The sequence below is a fragment of the Parasteatoda tepidariorum genome, chromosome 3, assembly GCF_982258835.1.
Source record: "Parasteatoda tepidariorum strain Cologne lab strain chromosome 3, Ptep-v5.0, whole genome shotgun sequence".
In the NCBI taxonomy this organism is placed as follows: Eukaryota; Metazoa; Arthropoda; class Arachnida; order Araneae; family Theridiidae; genus Parasteatoda; species Parasteatoda tepidariorum.
Window position 1 is genome coordinate 57,576,670 of NC_141757.1, and position 25,531 is coordinate 57,602,200.

The 25,531-nt window shown below is 26.1% G+C and overlaps 1 protein-coding gene and 1 long non-coding RNA gene across 6 annotated transcripts in view; one reads left to right on the plus strand and one right to left on the minus strand.

The window, feature by feature from the left end:
* LOC147813821 (uncharacterized) overlaps positions 1–25,531 on the plus strand; it is a 579,591-nt gene that overhangs the window by 223,258 nt on the left and 330,802 nt on the right. The window lies entirely within an intron of this gene.
* LOC107438721 (potassium channel subfamily T member 2) overlaps positions 1–25,531 on the minus strand; it is a 518,547-nt gene that overhangs the window by 208,785 nt on the left and 284,231 nt on the right. For all 5 annotated transcript variants that reach the window (XM_071179918.2, XM_071179919.2, XM_087159363.1 and 2 more), the window contains one exon: positions 9,576–9,655. In XM_071179918.2, coding sequence (XP_071036019.2) covers positions 9,576–9,655 — 80 coding nt within the window. The remainder of the gene's footprint in view (positions 1–9,575; positions 9,656–25,531) is intronic.

Consider the following 25,531-nt stretch of genomic DNA (forward strand, 5'->3'; position numbering starts at 1 on the left):
TAACTAGGTAATCCACAGAACTTAAATTGGTGTCGATCGTTATAAAATCGTAGGAAGTTTTGTTTTAAAAAATAAAAGAAAGAATACCACGCAGGTTCCTTTTTAAATGTAACAGTTTTGTTAAATTCTTACTGAACAGGACGTTTAACTTCTTACTGAATGTGTTCCGGTTATACATTCTATGACGAATATTGCTCGTGTAAATGCGTTGTTCGTGTAAATATTACACGAATATTGCTCGTGTAAATGTTTTGTCATCTGGTTCAGACTCACCCTATATATCTTCCGAAATATTGGAACAGTAATATGTTTTTAAAAAACAAATCATAGCGAAACATAACAATGAGAATATGCCTAATTACATAATTTATTTTTATTAGAACTATGATAATAATTATAAAATTGTATTTATTTATTTAAACTTATATTTTATGCTTCGAAGGTAACTATTATTTTTTTCTATTTATAATGATATTTTATCAAAAATGTTGATATTAAGAAATTCGTTTTACAATTGAGTTTGAGTTAATACTTTAGAACGATCAAAAATTATTATTATTTAATTACAAAGCAATTCATACTACATCTACAAAACATCTGGTAATGAAATTAATAAAAAATAATGAATTGTGTTAAAACAACAGAGAGATATATAAAAGATTTTTTACTTTAAAAAAAATGACACGTTCTATTTTCAATGTGCACTTATAAGCTGAACTGCTTTCTTTTACTTTTTTTATTAGAATTTATAAAATTACATTTATTCGCTTGATTATTTAATTTATTTATTATAATCTATAGGTCGGTAGGGGGCTGGACCCATGTCCAAGAATTCGTGGGCTCGATCCCCGCCGGCCAAACACTCCTCGTGTAGTAAATGGTGACTGGTGTGCGTTAAATCTGTCGAGTCGCAAAGTCCTCCATGTTCCCATTACAAATCAATATCTCTGGGGGTACTGATCCAGGAGTTTCCTTGTCTTCTAGATTGCTTCAAAATTACAAGGCTACGGAGTTGAACATCAGCAGTCGTAAGCCCACAAAATTGGGTCGGTAGTTCAACGACCGATATATATATATATATATATATATATATATATATATATATATATATATATATATATATATATATATATATATATATATATATATATATATATATATATATATATATATATACCTTTGGTTTCAGGACAGTTTCGATGTATTTTTTGGCATTCAGGATGCCAAATCAGACCGAAAGAAATGCACAAGTGCTACTACCGATAGAAAAATTAAATGGCTATGCCTTCAAAATAGAAAAATGTCATCAGATGCCATTAGATGTGAAATGAATGCAGCTGGTATTGCCGTAAGTTCAAAAACAATAAGAAGAAGCTTATCGGGATTTGGACTACAAGTTAGAATTCCAAGGAAAAACCATATTTAAATCAAAAGCAACGCGAAAAAAGAGTTAAGTCGGCAAAAAAACACATTAAATGTTTAGAAAATCAATGGAAGCAAGTAATCTGGAGTAATGAGAGTAAAATATCGCTCTTTGGAAGTGATGGTAGAAAATACGTGAGACGTAGAGTAGGTGAAGCGCTTCATCCTGATTGCGTTGAAGCAACTACTAAAAATCCAACAAATGTCATGATTTGGGCATGCATATCTGCAGATGGTGTGGGCCGAATTCAAGTGATTGATGGCATCCTGAATGCCAAAAAATACATCGAAACTGCCCTGAAACCAAAATTGATACCTTCCATCAGGGATCTCTTCTCCAACAACGCACCATTTATTTTTCAGCAGGATTCAGCTCCATGCCACACAGCAAAAGTATGAAAGCACGGTTTCAAAATAAAGGCATGGATATATTACCATGGCGAGGAAACAGCCTGATCTCAATCCAATTGAAAATTTGTGGCGACGTTTGAAAATTCTTGTACGAAAAAAACGTCCATCCAATAAAAGAAAACTAAGTGAAGCTATAATTGATTCTTGGCACCATGTGATTACGAAAGATGAACTCCAAACATTCGTTCACTCGATGAAAAGACTCTGTAAAGCTGTCTTAAAAATTAAGGGTTATCCTACTAAGTATTGATTGTGTAAGTATCACTTTAAAAAAATGCAAATCTAAGATAGATCTTACTATTAATTGCATAACTTTTTTTGTAATACTGATATTGTAAAACTGTATTTATTATTAAATTTTACATTAAATTACCTTCAATTTGATATATAAACGTTTGTATTTAAGTGAAAATTAATATATTCTACAAGCACACAAAGTTGAAAAACAAGAAACTTACAAAAAGTGTCCGCACTTTTGGCCACCACTGTATATATATATATATATATATATATATATATATATATATATATATATATATATATATATATATATATATATATATATATATATATATATATATATATATATATTTATATCAGTTATAAATACACATTCTTTTAATAGTCAAATTTATCTTAGAACAGGAGTAATGAAAAGTAAAAATTAAATAATCAGAAGCAAAACAGATGGCCACGGCAACTGAGTTATAAATTGTAGAATGTCTTTTCTTCGGATCCCCAGTAAGAACTGACCATTTAAATTAGTTTTGTTTAAGAGTTACACTTCAACACGCGCAAAGAAAGAGTCATGATGATCTTACACTGGATCCTTCTTCGTTCAAGATTAAGACAGATAAAATTAATTATGTACATTTAATTTCATTATTTATCACATAACAAATAGTGGTGTTGTCATATCAGGAACTTGACTATATCACAAGCAATCTTCTTGCATAAAAATGTCTTACAGAGATTTATCGTAAACATGCAAGTGTTTTATTTATAAAACTAAAAGCTCGTCGAGGAAAAAATATAATTATACATTCATTTCCATTTATCAAACAATCTTTTTTATACAACTTTTATATTTTATTTTTTTAATTCAATTTTTCAGTGTGAACAGTATATAAATAGTATTTTTATTATTTATTATTCTGCATAATATTTCAAGAAGAATTTAATTAAAAGTTTTGAAAACTCGCTCATTTTTTTATCATTTTAACAACGCATTTTAGGCGAACACTGCAACCCCTTTAGGCAAACATACTAATGAAAACAGCTAAAAATGACAGACATCAATAAATAGAATACATTTATGAAAAGATAACGAGATGATAAAAGTTGCGGTAATTTTCAGACAAGTTTTATTATTTTATTAGCGTTTTTATCAAACCTTTTACCTCTCTTTTCAAAAGAGAATGTGAAAGCTTCTGATTAATATTTTCGTAGCAAATATAGAAGTGATTTTATTATCTAAAGAATAATGAGTTTGGTAAAAATGTTATACTCAAATAAGAATCTTAATTTAGGATCCAAAACTCTTAAAAAAAAAAGCAATGAAGCTTTTGTTTAATTCAAAGACTTCCAAAAAAAGATTAGGTTAATATTTTATCACCAGCCATTCCATCTGGAAAGATCAGCTCACGTTCTAGAAACTTCACATTATGTTCGAAAAGTTACTTCTATGCCCGTTTCTTCCTAGATTCGGAACATAAAAAGGGCCATTTTGTTCGGTGCTTCATTGCTTTAAGTATACTTTGCAAATGGTCGAACTAATGTCTGGAGAGCGCTTCGTTTTGTTTGAAAATCTTCTTTTTTTGGTGCTTTTTCAGAATTGTTTATAAGATTTAATTTTCTTCAGCACTTCATTTAATAAGAAATTGTTTTATTTTGTGACTGCATATGTAATGTTTAAAAATTCACCATAGAAATAATTATTTTCTTATTCTCTCTCCCTCGTATAGTTAGTATTAAAATATTTTGTTTTTGATATAGAAACATTTATAACAAATTTCCAAATGTTTATCGAAATATTTCATCTTATCTTGCTTACACAGGGTACTTCTTACTCTTCTGTAAATACTTCGATATTCCGATGTGTTCCAACCAAAGTTATTCTCAGAGACAAAGTGACCCACATTTGAATTATCGTAACTTTAAAGATGGAACTAATACTATGAATTTATTTAGTTTTGAAGGACTTAATTTTATTCTATAATTATTACCATATTGTAATGACTTCCAGTCAACTTATTCTTAGAGACAAATTAAATTGATTCAGGATTGAATAATCGTAACCCTTGAAATGAAACTAATATTATTAACTTATCTGTTTTTAAATATTTTTACTTTGCTTAGAAAAATAATGGCATATTACGATGTGTTCCATCCCAGCTTATTATCAAGATACAGAAAAGGAACAGATTTACATTATCTTAAACTTACAAATGAAACGAATATTAGTAAATAACCTGTCTTTAAAATGAACTATACCTGCGTTTCAGTAAATATTGTGTTCTCTTGCGTTCCTGCCTTACGTATCACCAAAGACAAAACGATTTAGGTTTGGGTTATCGTAACTTTGCAAATGGTACTAAAATTATAAATTCATCTAATTTTTTCAAGGACAGTTTCTTAAAAAATAGATGAATTAGATAGATAGATACTTTGCTTCTGAAAATATTGCGATATTCCGATGAGTTACAACCCAGCTCATCTCCTGAGGCAAAACAAACTAGCTTTGTAGTATCGACATTTTCCAGAATTTTTATGGACTCTTTCCAAACTTGACGTAAACTTTAAATAACTGCTGCTAAATCATATTTTCAAAGCTTTATAAAGATAACGCGTGGCATTAGTGCTAAGAACTATACAAAATTTATAACAACAATTAGTATAATAATTATACAATAATTATAATAAAAATAAGCATAACTACATAATATTTATTACTGCATTATTCATAATAGCTATGAAATAATTATATCAAAAATATGCATAATGATTATACAATGTTTAACAATAATTTATAATTATTAAAAATATTTATAGCTATAATAAAAATAATTATAATTATTAAATATATTTATAACTGCAATAATTAAACAATACTCACAATAACAATAAATGATAATAACGACAATTATAATTCTACAATATTGTTTTAACAGCTCCACAGTATTCTTTTATAATTTTATCAAAGTGATTATATTATAAAATGCTTTTCTCTTAATATTGTTAATTTTTAATTCTTTTCTTTAAGGATATAAACACAAAAAAATAAAAGAAAATCTTTTTTTTTAAACGAAATAGAATTTAATATCCCATAAAAATATTCTCAAATAGCTTTTTGTTTTTTATGTTCATGCAAAAAAGAAATTCCTGTATTCATTACTTCTACAAACCATTTTAAGGAGAAATAAAAATTTGATACAGCTAAACGTGACTTTAAAACAAATATAAATTATAATCCCTTTAAAGCAGTAAATGGAAAAGAAAATTTTTACAAGTTAAAACATTTTAGATTATGCGATTAAGAATAGCTGAAGCTATTCCACTTAGCATTTTTCTGTATTAATTTTTTCAGAAGAACTTGTAAGCGTATATCTTTTGTTTTGAATTTTTCGCAATTATCCTTTAAAGAAAGAGAAAGAATGCCGTTTAATAAAAGTAAGAAAAATTATAATTATATTTTAATTTTTTATTTAAAACATGTTAAGTTTTTATTTATAAATTAAATCATTGCTTATGAGTGTTAAAATAAATGCAAAATCAGCATTGTAAAGTAATTGAAATATAAATTAATGTTATTTACCGTTAATTGAACTAATAGGGATTGTAACTTATAAAAAATTATAATTAATAAGTTTTAATTCTAATTAATTTTGTATTTAAAACTTATTAAATATTTATTTAAACATTGAAGTCCTGTTTATGAGTCTTATGAGTGTTGAAATGAATGCAGACGCAGTATTGTAAAGTTCTCGAAATATAAATTAAAATGTTATTTACTGTTTATTGAATTAATAGTGATCGAATTGGATAAAAATAATTAACAGGTAATAAAGAGTGACAGAAGGTGAAGTAGAGAAAGACCAATTTAAAAATGGCCTTTTTAAAAGCAGTGAAAAAACAAAAAACAAGCTTTGATGGCAGACAAGGGGTGATTTAGTAAATGATGAGAGTTAGAGTTTAGTTTTAAACTTGCTTAAATATACCATACTATAGAGGAGAGTTGTAGTATATTAAAAAAAAATTAACTGATTATTTGAATAATCAATTAAAGAAAAATTAAGTTAGATAAAGTTTGCTGTGGTTTGACTGATTAGGAAACTATATTTATTTAATAGAAAATACTCAAATTAGTTAACTAAGCACCAATAGATGACGCTACTGATTCGAAATGTTTTTTCATCATATCAGACAATTTCATCTAAAACATTCACGTGAGTTTCTGTTAATTTTGGACTCTAATCGCACCATGTTGTTGCTCCAGATGAGGATTGTTTTGAAAACATTGTAATTGTAACTAAGCTTGAAACTTAATAAGAATGAAACATCGCAAACGATATATTTCCATTATCTTTCCATTCTTTTTTCAAAATAAATTTTCTAATCCTTGATGATTTTTGGGGGCATTAGCACCAACAACCACCACTCTATTTAGTCTTACTCTAGTCGATGTATTGGCAATTTCATAAGCATTGTTTATTTTGTTCTCATTCATAATTTTTTATATGATTAATTATTATTATTATTAATTATTTAGTAATTATAACATAGGTAAAACATTCATTGCATGGCAGGAATTCAACATATATGTTTAAAAAGTGTATGGTAATAGCAAGGAGTTTATCGAATTAATACTGCATCACGAATGAACGCTTTTGAAATGAGAGATTTTCCATTATGATGTTTAATAGCCATCTGCAATAACTTGACTTCAAAACTTAAATTGAAAACTAATTTTTTTTTTATCAAAGTAAACATGATTATTTTCGCGATGACAAAATGACACTCTATTTATAACATTGGTATTCGTTGAAACACTATATCGGGCAAATTTCATCAAACTAGGTAATGATCAAAATTTCCAGAACTTTTCAAAATACCGATGTTCGATTTTGAACCATTTTTTTCAGAAGGAAGTACTAAATAATTGATTTATTTCTGACTCACTGTTCTGATATATGTATTATATACCAATAGAATATAAAGTTATTTGGGAAACAGCTCTGAACAGTTTTCACTTCATTTTACTGCTGTTTTACATTTTTCAGTTTTCGCTTTCCAGTTTTGCTTTCAATTTTACACTTTCAATCAAATTATTATAATTAAAATTTCTTATCACAAACCATGAACTTATGCAACCCAGCTACACGATTCAATGAGAAATAAGTATCTTCGCATTAGGCTTTGCATCAGGGACAAAATTAAATTAAAATGGACAATCGTATAAATTAAAATATTAAATAATTTGATTTAATTGTAGGATTGATTACGCATTTGATTGCTGAAATTGATGCTTAGATAGCAAATGCATATTGAAGTTCATGTTGAAGGATGTTTTCTAGAGGAAGATTTGAAGAAATATCAGATATTTTTATTCATGATATTCATGATATTTTTAAACTAACATCTAAGATAATTATTTCAGTGCATATGGCACCATCATTCAATTTTATTTTATTTGTATGTATTAGTAAAATAAACTACGTAACATGCTTTGAAATAACACTTCAAATCTTAAAATACTCAAATTTTAGGTTTATGATTTTAAAAATTTTGACTTTAAGGCAAAAATTAATTAAGTATCACCTATGTAATAAAAACTATTTATAAACATCTGAAATTCTGAATAATATTTGATTATTTTATTTAGCATTAGAATTTCTCAAGCAGGAGAAAGTATCAGATCTGTAAATTTTAACCGAAGAAGTTTCTGCTATTGTCGTGTATATATATATATATATATATATATATATATATATATATATATATATATATATATATATATATATATATATATATATATATATATATATATATATATATATATATATATATATATATATATATATATATATATATATATATATATATATATATATATATATATATATATATATATATGTGTGTGTGTATGAAATTATCTTTTAAAAAAGAAATTAAGTACCCATTGTATAGAGGCTAAAAATTTTTTTTTTATTATGTTTATTTTATTTAAGATGCTTATATGTCAAAGCTAATTTTTATTTTTAAATCTAACGATATAATCTACAAAAATCTGCAAAGATGGGTGAAAAATGAATAGGGTGCAAAAAATATTTTCAATAGCAAAATTAATTACTTTGTCATATACAAGAAAATTTATACACTTTTATTAAAAGAATATGCTTGTTTATACAGAGTGTGTTATTAATTAAGTAAGATAATATTGCAAGCTATAACTTAATTACTTTATTGAATTTCCGAAATAATGAGACCCTCCAAAAATTTTTTCATAAGAACAAAAATTTTTTATGTTTAATAAGGTTTATCTTGAAAAATGTTTCTAAGAAGTACTAAGATTTATCTCTTAGTTTAAATTTTCATTACTCAGCTTATTTTTCTTCCGAATACAAATGATTTATAATTCTAATATTTTCATCTTTCATATTTCATTTTAACCATTTATATTTCTAATGAAGATTTTATAAAATACTTGTTATGAAAGAAATGTAAAAATCTAAACAAAATTTTAAAAATGAGCTTTTACTTCAGTATTTGGTGAATATGGTAAACACAGTTTAGTAATCAAGATTTAGTTTCTTGAAAGCACGAGAATCGAAAGAAATAAGGCATATATTTTTTAAAATTTTTCATTTAGCAGTTCCATGTTTTCACAATGTTTATATTGATGATAATTAAATAAAATATAATAGTTTGCATTCATTAATTTAAAAATATTTATCAAACTCTGCATTTATATTTATTTAAAAATCGAAAGAAATGGTTTGAATTATTTTTATTGACATTTAAATTGAAATTCGTACGAAGAATAAATGTTGATTGAGAATTTATGAAAACATTGGATTAAAAATGGGAATAATTTGGGATACAACTTTTGAAGCAACAAGTGCAGTTTCTTATATTTTTATATTATTACTTTACATACTATTAAGGGTTATTGAAGATGAAAAAAAATAAAATAAAGAACATTCAGCTTGAGCTAATTAACCGGAAATAACCATTTTTAGGAACCTAGTAGGGGCTGAATAAATTCTAGGTTTTTTTTTTCGAGCCAAGTACTAAAACTTATCATTTTATCCTTTAATACATGCATCAAAGGATAAAATATTATTTTGATTTTACTTACATTGATTTTTATTACCTTTATTATTACTTGAATTTGCAAATAAGATCAATATGAAACTAAATTTAAAGTAAAAAAGTATATATTTAAAATATATTCGTAGTAAGGTTTTTTTAAATAATTGTCAGGTCACATAAATATTATTTTACAATAGAACTCATGATTTATTTCCTTATAAGCTATTTTTATTTAATGAACATATAAATATCTGTCAGGAATCAGATTGATTAACAAATATTTAGTTATAGATACATGCAAAAATAATGTTGCAGATAAGAATTCTTGTCAAGGTTAATATCTAAACAGGATTTAAAATTTTTGATACTTAAAACTTTAAGAATTTTGCAAAATACATTGAAATGCAAAATGCACTATACTATGCACTTACTTGATCTCTGATTTTTAATGAAGAATAATTGAAGTCGCTCTTTTAATGTATTTTCATTCACATAAAATTCAACACGAACTCTGGAAAAGAAGGAAAAAACATCAATTGGCTAGTTTTGCTTAAATTACAAATTATTATAAAAAATTAAATGGAGGAATAATTTGTATGGATTATGTATAAAAAAAAAATGACATTCAACTGCAGTGTAAAAAATTCCGGAAAAAATTACGAAGAAAAGATCAGCAGTCAGGATACTTTTTGCAATTACCATAAAATTCATTTCGATCGCAAAATTGCTCGGAACAAAAAATTTGATATAGCATGATTTTTAAAGTAATATTTCTTGTAAAACACTGAATCCCTGTAAATAAAGTAATACAGCTGTAAAAATTATGGCATAAAATTTCACTGTGAAAATGGATCATGGTAAAATAGATTTTACAGATGCTGCAATCAATACTTTGTGTCAATACTTTTTCCCATAATTTGATGCAAATTAATTTTTTTACAGAGTATAGCAAGGCAATAATTCGAAATTTAAAAGTTAATTGCTTAAAAAAGGGACTGTCATTTAAAATAAAATACGATGAAAAAATACAGAATAAACGAGATAACTAAAAATTTAAAAGGTTATTCATTTTATATACTAAATGAAGTATAAAAAAACATTGATTTTAAAGTCGTTTTTACTTTAATTATAGTTTCAATTTCTGATTTAAAGTACTTTTTCGAGATAAAATAATAGTTTCAGATAATTTTTTCTTCCAGTTGATTTAGTTATTTCTTTAACTAAAAAATATTTAACATTTATAAGGAATTAGTTTCATATTTCTTTTAAAGATATTTATAAATCTGAAAAACTTTCACGATGCCAAATTTAAAAGATCTCATCCCAAATTTTGCTAATTTTAAAATTAGCTAATAGAAAATGAAAATAATTTGTGTGAAAGCTCTAATTTGCAACTTAGAAGGCTACTTTTTGTAATTAATTTACATTACTTATTTGCAATACACTTATAAAAATTACACTTATTATTCTTTAAAACGATATCTTTGATAATATATATATATATATATATATATATATATATATATATATATATATATATATATATATATATATATATATATATATATATATATATATATATATATATATATATATATATATATATATATATATATATATATATATATATATATATATATATATAAGTCTTTCAGGTAAAAAAAATAGCTGAAGTATATTAAAAAGAAAACCTTACTTGCTTTAAACCTTTCAGAACTATTGTTTCTTGTTACTAACATTTTATGTCATTTTCTTTAAATTGTCAAAAAAGGATGCCTAACTTAACAGTCATCAATAACTGTTATAATCTCATAGCTATAAAAACTGTATATTATTCGCCTAAATCATTATTTCACAATTCTATTCTTTAAGAATTTAAGCTAGCATAATTATGCTCGTAATAATAAATACTTTCATCGATATATTTTAATAATTTACTCACTGATAAAACTAATCATGGCGAAGAATTCTATAATTATAAGATTCTCGCTTTTAAATAATTCTTGATGCTACTATTCCCAGGTAGCAAAAGGATATTTATCTAACATTAGGAAGATGCAATATAATACAACCGGCAGTGCAAGAAAACTAGTGCTAAACACCTGAATCCTATCTTCTAATATTAGAGCTAATATTATGTAAAATTAAAATGTTCAATTTAACATACGAACTATTAAAATTATCATCTATTTGGTCCAGCACCACATTTTTTGTGGAAGGGCATCCCATATTATTAATAAATAAACATTTATTTATGAAAGAAAACAATAAATTAAATATTACATGAAATATCATTCTAAGCCCATGCAATTTTATGCCAGAAAACACAAGGAAATATTAGCTGAAGTAAACGTTAGCGAACGATGTTAAACTGGAAAAACTCTTTCAATTGTCAAGTTGTAACTTCTTCACGATTGTTTATATCACCATATTGTTTGTGGTCGGCACCTAGAATGAAACGCTTCAACTTTAAAGGTATTTTTAGTATTTCTTTGGTAAACTTTATAAATTTCAATGATTGTCACATAAAATATTAAAGTTGTATCGTAGGTAGTGTTTTTCCATTAGTTAAAAATCAGCTAGAAAAGAAATATAAAGCTCTTCAAAGCATGATGTGTTAGAGAGGATGATGTTGCAGAAACATTGATAGTACATAATAATCTTGGCCGCTTAATCAAACCATTTAAGGATTAATTTAATGATCACGTATCTAATAAAGTCTGTAAATATTATGATTGTTCTTATTCTTGACAATAGTTCTTGTTCGCATATAGTAGTTGACTACTCTGTTAAGACCTATTGTCTAACTATAAATAATAAGTATTGTAGTTTAGAATAGGCTCGTAAAAACAATGTTTACTTGGTTATTCGCATCTGACAGAATTTCTCTGCAACAATGATAAAGATAAAAAATGATTTACCATGTTAAAATAATTATTATTTAATCGGCTTCTTCTCCGTTAAAATCATTACTTTTTAGATTGTTTGAAATTTTGCTCATAAGACAACACTATTTGTTACATTATTAAAATCTCCTGTTTAAAATATTGAAAAATAATGAGTTATTTTACATAATTTATTACTTACGTTAATTTGTAAGTGATAGCAAATGAATAAAAAATTAAAAAACACTATGGTCTATTCAAAGTTTGTTTACGTTGAATGAAAACAGTGCTGAAGAGGAGTTACAATTTTTATTCAGGGAGTTTAAAAAAGAATATGAACATCTCGTGTCCGCACAATAAGCTTATGCAATGCACAAAAATATTTTGATAGTTGAGTGTTATGGTGCTTTATCTTTTGAAAAAAAAAATAAAAGTATTGAATTTGAGATATTTTTGTATAAGTATATACTCGAATGCTCTTTTCAAATAAAAAGGGCTTAAGGATTTCGTACTATAAGTTTTTTTTAAAAAAATGATAGAATAAATTTTTTACTTGAGAGCTGTTATAAATTAAACTCTTTCAGCTAATCGCCTTCCTTCTGATACGTTCTCGATTCTTGTGTGGTGATACCGAGATTTTTCGGCTCAGTTATTGATACCGAAATCCACCCATTGTATTTTATTATAAAGGATATCATAATTTCTTAAAGATTTCTCAAATTAAATAATTTAAGCTTTAAATAAATATTCAATGCTTAATAGTTTAAATTTAGTGTTTTCAATGTAAAGTTTAACTTCTTTTGTATTATAATTTTAGCTTCGTCTGATGGATTAACAAACTAATCTACCAGGAAGGAACAATTCTATTTTGAGATGGGCTGCAGGACACTGCAAATGGAAAATGACACACTCTGGTAGAAAACCGTAAGTTCGATCCTGCCAGAAAACAAAACAACTGGTGTGTATATGCCGCAAGGTGCACTTTAAATCTATCGGAGCTCCTATTGTTTGTTGTGCAGAAGTTTGAAAAAGGAGCATACCTGTGTGATTCATCCTTACTGTGTGTGTCTGTGTCAAGCACACATTATTAACTGTCACTAATTATTTTATAAAACTTTTCAAAAAACATTTAAAGATTTTCCGGTTCAGTGTATCACTCGGAAATATTGCAAGTAACTCAATTCAACTTGCAATTGAAGAAATAAAACTGCATGAAATGGCTGTAAAGCCTCAGAAAAAGTTTTTACTTAATACTAATATGATAAAAGCTCATAATCCAACTATTGCATTTTATAAAAAACAATTAAAATAATTTAATAGTAAATATGTGTTTTTAACTTGTAAGTTACCAAAGTATTTGTTTTCTTTATATTAAACAATGATGATAAGACTATATTGCTTTTATAATTGAATAAAGTTTTTTTTTTTGTATTTTGTTTTAAAATAAAATAATTATGTTGTGAAATAATGTTTGTCATGATCTGTTTTTGATTCTTAATTACTGTAGTGTGTAATATTTTTTGCAACTTTGTAATAAATCTTCTGTGATTAAAAAAATGGGGGTTGGCAGATATGATATGTTCATTAATAAAACTTAATAAGATATATAGTTTGAATTTTTTTTTGTAATGCTTAAGTAGTATGAAAACTGTTAGATATATTTAAAATTCAGTTACTTTTAAATTTTCGAGATATCGACAGCAATTTTATTTTAACATTGTTTTAAAACAATGGCTCTAGATCATGAATATTTATACTACTAGCATTGAATTTATTAATTTAATTTCAATTATTTGATTGAAATTTGAGATAAGAAGTATCTCAAGCTTTTTGGCTTTGAAATTCTTTGGCTTGATATTTAAAATTCAGCTGAAGAGTATTTACATTATTGTAAAGACAAATTAAGTTAAATCTATTTAGAAAAGAATCTTGCTTGAATTTTGATCAGTAAGGTCCTGTACATTCTTTGCGATGACAAGTTTTTTAAATACATAACAGTTTTTTATGGTTAATTCTCACTATCAGAAACTTGACTCCAGCCTCTGTTGAATTTTTGAATTTTCTTTTAATAAAAAATTCTGCTAAAATGTTTACCTATTGCCCCTATTTTTTCTTAAACCTGTTTATGTTCATACCACATTATCTGTAATCAGGAAAATACAGGCAATGGAATTGTTTTAAACAAAATCAGACCGTCGCCAATAGCCCATTGTACAGTTCTAGTGCGACTTATATAAAGTACCTACCTACCTTACTTTTGACGATTCATTTTGAGAATCATTTCGTCAAAAAACTCTCAAACATATGACGGAAATGTTTACTCAACTCGAAACTTCATCGTAGAGAATTGTGGGAGATAGCTAACTAGAATGACAAAATTAGACTGAAGATTTGATAATCGAAAATAAAGTGACGATAAAAGCCGATCTGTAGACATGGTGGTCAAAAAGCCTCGTAGCAGGAACATTTTGCTTCGGGCATGGGTGAAATTTATCTTTCTGTTCTATTTGTCCATCTTATGTTGTTAAGGCAACATTGTTCCAGTTATATGGCGCCCACAAAAAAATGATCATTAGAAAAGCACTACGAGTTTTTTTTCCTTTTTTTTTGTAAAAATAGAAAACGACGAAATATTTCGTTAATATTGAGGACGTTCGTTTCCTGGAAGAAATAATAATAGTTATTTTATTACTTTAACGAAAAATTCACTTGGAACATTTACCAGGATACAGTTTCTCCAAAAATGAAAACAGTTTCCTGAAATTTAAGTACTACTTTTTCAGTGCAGGATATATTGTAAGCATCGTACAATAATATGAGGTTTTTAATTGTGCGAATACTTAATTGAGCAATATGCACTAATAGTGTAAAAAATTGAGATAAATGTAAAATTATTTTTAGAAAATATGTGATAATATAAATGAGACATTGAGTTTTTCTACTTGCCTTATAGAAGAATAGTTTTTAATATTTACTGAACACAATATTGAACTTATGTTTTCGTAACTACATTTCGTAACCACAGTGTGACAAAATAGCTCTGTTTATAGCTGAAAACTTTGTCCGTCACTTGAGAATGAGTTAAGTCAAATATTTAATATATTTCATTTATTTAATACCTAAATTTAACATACTTTTTAAATTTTGCACTTTGTCCTTTAATTAACACTAGAAAGACGGAAACGTAGTATATACCTGTATTGTCCAAAAGCATTCAAAATGACTGGATTGTAAAAAATTAAATAATGTGTAAAGAAATTTGTTTAAAATTAATTTTTAATATTTTTTATATTATTTACAGTTATATAACAAGTTATTAGTAAATATTAACAATAGAAAAACTATATGTTGTACAAAATGCTACGAAATTGTGTCATTATACACATCATTGTTTTTCTAATTGAAATTAAAAGCAGTCAAAATGACTTCCTTAGGCAATCTAGTGTTATGTTGTTTCAACTTCATAAGAGATTTGTTTGTGTTCTAGATTAAAATAGTTAAATCTGGTTAAAAATAAACAGCTGTAGCATTGTTAATTGATGAGCATCGAGAGAAGTAATTAAAATTACTTCTTAAGGTACTAAACTAAATTTATTTTTTACCAGCTGAAAGAGTTTTCAATAACTTTATGTAATTGATGAAAATAATTTTACTCATGCAACAACAAAAAAACAGTGCCATTTATTACATCAATGAATTATATTGATTAGGTTAGTCCAAGTTTATCACTTAACTAAATTTAATTTGCTGCTAAAAATGTAGCGAAGAGACTTATATATACTTTACAGTAGATAATGCACTAGAATAGAGTGATTTCCTTTGATTTGTCGCTGTCAGGCGCTTGTTTTAGCTTTAACTTAATGGCCTTAATGCTTTTACGACGTTTTTTTTACACAAGAGTCTAAAAATAATCTAAAAATGACATTTCTCGATTATGTTACCTTAATTTTTTCCTTCTCTTAGTTCAGAAAGAGAATTATACCTCAAAAAGTAACTTTTTTGAATTGAATAGATTAATTGATAGACAACAACTTATTATGTTAGTTTAAAATTTTGAAAGATTTTCATGTAAATTATTCTACGAACTGTTTATGCATTTGAAATAAAATGACGCCACTGATGTCAAAGTATTTTTTCTCAAAAAATATCTCAAATATTATTTTATTATACATATTATATCACTCATAATGTATAAAATATACATTATCTTACGCATTAAACACATGAGAAGTTCACAAGAAACGAATTACCCTGAATAACTTTTGATCTAATGATCGGATCTTCATTGCTCTTGGACTCACTCTTAATTGTTCTAGGAGGTGATCTCAAAATATGCTAATAAATTAGTGCAGGCGATATTAAATTACTAAATCAGACACAAAGACTGATCTTTTCTAAATAAAAATACTTTTATTTCAAATTATTCGGATTTTTGAAGCCAAATATATAGAGGGTAACCGAAATCTGGGAAATATGGTCCTAATTGTTTGGACAGAAAAGCGGACTTTAAATGTTAATTTTATTTTTTGAATATTTCGCCTCTAAAACTTTTTAAATGAATTTTTTAAAAAAAAATTGCACATGATTATAAAATCCGTTACTCCAAAAATAATTGCATGCAAAGAATAAGAATTGTAAAAAATACAGTACAATATTATTTATTTTTTCATTGTTTAAGTTGATAATAGTAAAAAAATTGAATTGTAAGACATACAATTTTCACATCATTTCAAAGAATGTAAATTTATATGGCAAAATACAAAATTTGAGAGAAGTCGGTCGATTAGAATTTTTTTTGAAAAAAGCCAGATATTTAAATTTCGATTTCTCAATTTTGCTCAAAATATAAAATTATATTTTTTAAAATGGCGTAAAACTTTATAACTTACAATTCAAAAATTTTATTATTGTTAAATAAAATATTAAAAATTATAAATATTTGCAAAAGTTATTTTTTGTATCTTTATATAAACGAATTTTATATTTGCTTGCGAAATTTTTTCAATTCGCTTAAAAAGTACTCGAAATATGACGAAATACTCAGAAAATAAAATTTATATTAAAAGTCCGTTCTCCTGATCAAACTATTGAGACCATATTTCTCAGATTGTAGCGGTCTTCTGCATTTTTAAGGATCAAAAAACCGAATCCATCAAAAAAAGGTATTCTTTTTCTGAAAAGGTACTTCTTTATGTCTGATTTCATAGCTTAAAATATCGTCTGTACTAATTAAATAGCATATCTTGAAATTACTCCTTCGAACCATTAAGATTGAGTCCTATAAACTGAAGATTATTTCATCAAAAACTATTCAGGGTGGTTCTTTTTTTCTCATTTTACATTGCTGACAATACTTATTAATAAAACTTTTAAGTACGTTTGATATATTTATACTGTGCATGCAGTAAAACTATTAGATTATTTTATATTCAACTAAAATATAGTAAAAACTAGATCGGTTGCTGACAAAACACTTAGATACATTTATTTCTAAAAAAACAAATGGATTTGAAAAAATATTATTCTTTTAAAAAATAAAGAAGAAAAGAATGTAGCTTCGGTCAAAGTATACAAATAATCATATTCTCAATTTTCAAGTTTTTTCTTAGCTTCTGTAGGAGACGGATTTATATTTTTAGGTGAAATCGTATATTTTTGAAAGGAAAGACAACGTCATTTCACACGTGTTACAAACTCCATTTTTAGCAATCGAATTAAAAAAAAAGGAACGTAGAATGAGTAGCTTAGAAAGTAATAACAGAGAGATATAGAAAAAGAAGGAAAGCGTAATATTCTTGGAAAAGCAGATATCGGCTACATTTCTTTCCACGTGGCTTTTTCTTATAGCTAAGACTTTTTCAGAACTTAAGCTTTCGCTCAGTGACAAGATTAACTTGAGATTTTCATATCTCTGTCATGTCCAAAGAGTTCATAAAAGGATGTAGGAAAAAAAATCCTTCAGAATCATAGTTATTTCTGTCTTTTCAAAGGGAATTTGAAATTTGGAAATATAAGTATATCTGCAGACGGCTTTTAATTTTTGAAATATGTTTTATAATGTACATTTTTTATTAAAATGATAGAATTAAATAAATGATAAGAAAAAATTAAAATAATGATTTACTATCAAATTTTTTTGTAGAAAATATTGTAGTACTTGTTATGCGTGAAAGTATTATTTTTTTTTTGGTTCTAAATACCGCCTATAGCAAGCTACCGAGTTTAGAACTTTTCAAACTACTCAGACCTTAATTTACAATATGAATAAGTATATTTGTAGTATGCTTTTAGTTGATATGCTTTGAGCAATATAGTATTTTTCTTTAAAATTATTGTTTGTCTGAAATTTCCATTCCAAAATCTAATTAAAAGCAAATATTAAATTAATAGGTTATAGGTATATTTTTATTTTAAATCGAGATTAAATTGCTTAATTCAACATGATTAGCATTATTTGGAAATGTTTTTCAATCAAGAAAAAAAACTTTTATAATTTTAGCTCTTCTAATCATAAAAAAAAAAAATGTAATTATTTACTTCACGTATTCCTAATTTATGAATTCAGATTTGGCTTACTGATTTTATACATATATAACACGATATTCCTTTAAACTAAAATGATAGTTAAATAGGACTCATGCTGTTTAATTATTAAAAAAACTAAATAATTTTTACAAATGATAGTTATATTTATAATTTAGAAATAACATATAATGATTATTTAATGATTTATTGTGATTTATAGTCTAATTTTCTGAAATCAAGTTTTGCAATTTACATCAAGAGGTCAAGAACGCAGTATGAAGGGTCTCGAATTCAAATATAAGCGAGGAAATAAAATGCTATCCAAATGAACTGAAGAATGTGGGAAGGAAATTATTCAAACCAGTTTGATTACCTGATGAAACTTGGGGGGGGGGTTTCTAATTATCTCTATTATCTTATAATTATGTCTATTATCTCTTCTCTATTTTCTCCGTCAATCAAGCAGATTTTAATACTGTTCAGTGCAATTTTAATAAGTAGTTAATATGTAGTTTAATAAGAAATTAATAAGTAGTTTTGTAATTAAAGTAATAAGTAATAAAGTAGTAAGTAATTCCTTTAATTTCGTTGAAGTTTTTTTATTCGCTTACAAATTAATTTGTGTTGTGTGTGCTATATGTAAACGTTTTCGACTTCGCTTTTGACAAGGATTCTAAAAATGTATAGTAAGATTGGTCATTACACTATACTAGTTTATCATGTAAATTAGATATTTTCGTACGTTATTTGCATTAGTAAAATTATTAGGGTAAATATTTGATTTAAATTAAATATGCATTACACTACAGAATACATACAAATACAGACGTCCCTGTAAAAATATACAGTTATGTGATATATTCTTCCATTTAAACTTTTTAAAACTACTTAAAAGTTGCAAATTAGGCCTTAAATACTTAGAAAGATTTTAAAATTATTCGATAAACAAAAACTGCCTGACAGGACCAAGAAATAAAAGCAATAATATGAATTTTATTTTCCTCGACCATACGAGAATAAAAATAAAAAAGGGGTTAAATTGAACTAAATCTGATGTCATTTTCTTCTCGATCATCAGATAGGAAACCAGAGAACTGATTTTCCGGAAATAATGCGAATGGAGATGTGAAAGTTGATGTCCGCGTGGCAAGTTGAAAGCAAAACGATATTTTGCGCGATAAGACGGTAACGATTTGATTCTGGTTTGCGATTCCAAGTTTTACTGCAAAACAATTCTATTTCATCCCATAGAGAATATTTTTTTGTAAATAGTCTTTTTCTTTTCTGGCTTGGAAGAAGATGTAAGACATTTAAATTGATCTCGTTTGCGTTTCGATGTTTTGTCTCAAAGAGAAAAAGCTTTTATCAAATTACTTCTTAAAGTTCAAATTGGATTACTTTTTTCTTAAATATTATGCAAGGAAGAAATGACGCTGAAACTGTGTGCTTCAGAACAATTGACTTTTTTAGTTATGCAAAACGCAAAATAAAACAATAAAATTATTTAAAAATTTTAAATAAACAACTTTTACAGGACTGCAAGTGTCTCCGCTTATTTTTTAGATATATTATGTTTATTTTATATGAAGTTTATCTTCAAATTTCTTATAAAATTTTTGAAGAAAGCGAATTAAAAGCCGATAGTTTATTTGATATTATGGCTATTTGAGAACCACCCACTTTTCATCTGATTTCTTTAAAAATTTTATTAGATATTCTTGCGACACGTTTTAAGATGAAGTTTATATAAAAAGAACATAATATATCAGGAAAATTAACTGAGATTAATATGAAACCAATTTTTATAAGTTACATGCAATATTGTATTTATTAATTTCTCATCTTGATCCGTATAAAAGTTTTAATTTTTTTAAAAAAAATCAAAATTATTTTACTTCAATAAAATAATTTTTCGTTTAAGGATTCAGTAAGACTTTGAACAAAATTGCACCACATTTTCCAGAAACTCGTTTTAAAAGCCCAAGTATAAACAAAATAATCCGTGATTTCAGATAACTTTAGAAATGCTAATTCGGTGACGTAGCACTGATTCACATGTCATTTGTTTGGATGATTGAACTAGTAAAAAATGATTAAACAATAAATGAATTGTGATAAAATATTAAACCGAATCAGTTACAATTTTATTCATAACAGTGGCATTAATTCATACATTTCGCATTAATGTTACATTAATGTTTCGCATTAATGTTTCACATTAATGTTACATTAATGTTTCGCATTAATGTTGCAAACAATAACATTTCGCATTAATGTTAAACTAATGAGAAAAATCATTTTCTAAGATTTCTTCTGAGCGGAGTAGCTGAAATTTTTAAACAATTTTTCAGATAAAGGGCTGAAATTGCGCCTCGTAGTCGATGTCTGAATTTCAAAACTCTAGCGCCAACGGTTCTGGAGTTATAAGATATTTGAAGACTGAGTAAATCCAAAAAAATGCTTAGAAAACACAAAAGAAATCCTTAGTAAGCACAAAAGAAATACTTAGTTAACACAAAGGAAATATTTAGTAAACACAAAAGAAATACTTAGTAAACACGAAAGAAATGCTGAGTAAACACAAAAGAAATACTTAATAAACACAAAAAAAAATTTAAATAACTTTTACCAAACACTTAAATAACTTTTGACCAAACAATCGGATTTTAACGTGATGACATACAATATTAAGGGTCTATTGTAATACAGAAATATTTTAATTAATTTGTACGGAAGGAATTTTTAAGTTACTAAATCATACGATGAAACATATTTTTTCTAAATAAACACATATTTTTTGACAAATTCAGGTAAAAAATTAATAGCTGCAATTTGGAAAATATGATCTGACAACTAAACCCGGAAAGCAACCAAAAGTTTAAACCTTTTAATAACAATTTACTTTCAGCCCTCCATTATAATTTTCTCCATTTTCATTAAAACGAATTAAACGTATTAAATATTTTTTAAGCATTCTGACATACAATCACAATAATTAAGATAGCATGTTAGAACCAAAAAAATATGGTAATAAGATCAAAAATTATTTTGGTGTTCAGTTTGCTAGCTTGGGCACTGAACACTCTCAGAAAAATGGGCTCCTCGTTGAAATATAACATGGGTATCTTGGACCATAATATGTTGCAAATGTGCTCTGCAACTTTAATAAAATCTTAAATTAAACAGCACTTTGGTTCAAATTTTAGAATTACGATAATATGTTTCAATTGAAAAAAACCATATTAAAGTTTTAACTATACAATACCATGGTTCAAAAATTTCAAAAATTCTAACAGTTTAGTATCTCTATAATGACCAATATATTGGGAAACATAATTTCATCAGTTCTAGGTTTTAGGCTTTTATACCTATTATAATTCCTTTAACCTGTTTTTTTAATATATAATTGCATTTACATTCAAAGTTTTATTAACTATTTTGCAGGAACTTTTAACAAGGTAATCCTTGTAAACTATTGTTTTGCTTGCGAAAAATGTGAAATTAGATGCTTTCAGAAGTCAGGATTTGGTACTCAAGAATTGATATATTTCACACTTTTAAATTGGAATTGTACTTTTAAATGTATGTTTTTGAAAGGAAATATGATGCATTTTTCAATATCCAAATTGAAAAATTTGATCATCTCTAATGATCATCTTTTCAACAATGGTTCAGTCGAGGATCAAGATTTAAAAGAACCTAGCGCAAAAATTAAAATGAAAAAATATTTTACAGCAATATTTAATCAACCATGAAAACTGCAAAAGCTCTTCGTACAACAATCACTGTAGTTTAAATAAATATTCCCAAGAGACTGAAGCGGCAAAATATTACTTGAATAAAAACTTCAATCGGTTCAAAAATATATAAATTGGAAGTAACAGCGGAAATGTTTCAAAACGCTCAAAAACAGGAGCCTATTTTCAAGACTTGCCAAAAGTGAATGAGAAAAAAGAAAAGTGATTTGAAATATAACGCATAAATTTGCCTACGAAAAATGAAAAATTAAAGGTGAGAAACAAAATTAGAAAAACCTTAGTAGCTGAGAGTGGCAAATGAGGTTTAAAATTTAATCTTAAGGAACATGATAAATATGCTCTTTATCAAGAATACAAGAAATCATCCATTGCTGCACTTTATTGGAATCTAGGGAAGAAACTAAATCTCAACGATGCCAAAATTATTTCCATTCCAGTTATATAAGCTGATATTTTTGATCTGGAATCTTGTTTTATTCATACGACCACTGATTCCCTTGTTAACGTCATCAGCCCCCCACCAACTCTCCCAACTCTTCCTAGCGCATGGAAATGCATTTTACCTTGGATTTTCCCCTTTTGGCCACTGTGGGTTTTCTAGTTTTATTTCTCACCAGTATTGTTCTATTTTTCGTTAGCAACGTTGTGTTTTATTGTTTTACTTGTAATTCTTGAAAAAAGGCACGCATTTTTTGAGACTTTAAAACATATTTACCGTTATTTCAAGTTTGCGTATTTTTGTAGCGAATGATGTTTTTAATCAAGTAATCATTGTATTTCTTTAAAATATATGTCAAAATCATTTAAGCAAAGGTCTTCGGGGTCCATTGCAATAAACTACACTATTTTTAATGAATACATGTTTACACGATACTGCTTAGTATTGTTTCAGGATAGATATAGCACGAAAGGTTTCTGTAATTTCAAACAGATAATAGAACAATACGCAGAAAAAAATTTTTCTGTAAAAATCGAGTGCATTTTACGTCAAATATTCTTCAGATTAAATTGAAAAAGTGTTCGATCATCTTTAAAAACGTTTTCTACCAAAATCTAAACTTTGTATCACATATGCGCTGCTCTATTTAATACATGCTTTCAATTTTAATACAACATTTATACCCAAAAAGGGTTCATTTCATTGTTTAATTACATAAAGCTGGTATCCCAAACACAAAATTTCTACTCGAAGTTTTGAGTATATTTTTACATAATTGCATTTAGAAGAAATTTACAATAGCCAATAATTCAGGCATAAATGCATACGTGAAACCTCAGCTTGGCGAAAATCCAGAACGAAGTTATCCTAGTTTTACCATTAATTCTCAACTTCTGCTGTATTTTTTAGCGCATGACTTAGTTTTAAGATGATTGCTTTTCAGCGAGAGAGAATTTCGTTACATTGCATAAGATAATACTTATGGAAAATTGTTTTGAGAACAGGAGAACCCGAAATTTTTGACATGTTAATCTTATGTAGCAGCAAGTTTATATTGAAACTTACCTGCAATTCTCGTATAATAGAGTTTCTTTGAATATTCTATTTTGTTTTTAAAGGTACTTTTATATGCTAATATGAGCTGGAAGCATTTTGAATCATGATTTAATTTTGTATACTTACCTTTAGTGTATTATGTATAAATATATTTAGAAAAATCTCTTAGTATATTTAAAAAAGTCTTTTAATATACTTGATATATTAAAAATTTATTCTCTGATAGCTTAAATTATGAAACACATTAGGCTTGATTTATATATTAGATACATTATTTTTAATATGTGAATATATCATATTATTATTAATTAAATAAATGTTACTCAAAAATTATTTTATTGATCGTGATACCAATTTTTTACTTTCTTTTCTTAAACATGTGAGCCATCTGACACAGAATTTTTATTTTTCGATCTTTTTTCATTATTTTGCATTAATTTAAGCTGATAAATGAAATTTTTAATTATTTTTTATAAGTGAAAAATATTATATTTAACTTTTTTAATAATAGAGAGTTATGAAATTCAGCATGAAACACCAGTGTCTTTTTCTGCGTTAAAGATAAAATCTTCCAAACTCGGCTCACTTCCAAATTTTCACCAAATTAATAGTTATTTAGATCCAAGAGATACAGTTATTCATCATTGAAATTTATTTTTATAAAATCACACATTGATAAAATTTTGAATATGAATGGAGAAAAAAAAATCTTGGAATTTATATTTCATTAAAAATAATTCCAATAATTTAAGAGATTTTTTTTAGTATTTATTAGACTGTTTTTGCAGTTAAAAAATACCAAAATGTATTTCTGTTTGTGATTAGAGTGCCAAATATATATATATATATATATATATATATATATATATATATATATATATATATATATATATATATATATATATATATATATATATATATATATATATATATATATATATATATATATATATATATATATATATATATATATATAGCAAAAAAGACACCGGTGTCGTATCTGTGTCAAAGAGTTAGGGGAATTTAATAACAATGCACTCCAGTGTAGATATGTTTATAAAGAGTTAATATATGGAGGGTGCTCCGTAATTACATTCCTTAATGCATAATTTTTAAATTTTTGACATAAATGAGTTTAAACACTAAACACAATAAAAGTCCCAAATAGGAAATAATATGGGGGGAAGGAAAAACTCATAGAAATCTTAAGAATTTTTTGCTAGAAGGGAAGGTAGGATGAGAAACTTTAAAGCCAGTTTCATTGTCCCAGAAAACAGATAGGATTTGAAATCAATATCGGAAGAAATCTTTTATCTTTTTTCAGACAGTCGAACTGGTTTTGATGTCTTCCGACACTCACTAGTGATTTAACAGGTTTCAATACCGTTTTAATTTCTTCTTCTCTGAACTGTTAATTTTTGACCCCTAATGATACCCATGCTTTTCTGATTTCAGAATTGACGAAGACAATAAAAATTTATATTAAAGTGGTATATTATATACTATATACATATTATATATAAAGTGGTATAAGGATAAAACTACAACACTTAACTTTGACAGTGTTTCCTGAAATTATGCATACTTTTTCAATAAAACCTTAAAGTGACTCATATTTCAAAGAAAATTCTTTGACAATGTAATTGAAACAGGAAGTAAATTAAAAATGAACATATTTATTTATATATATATATATATATATATATATATATATATATATATAT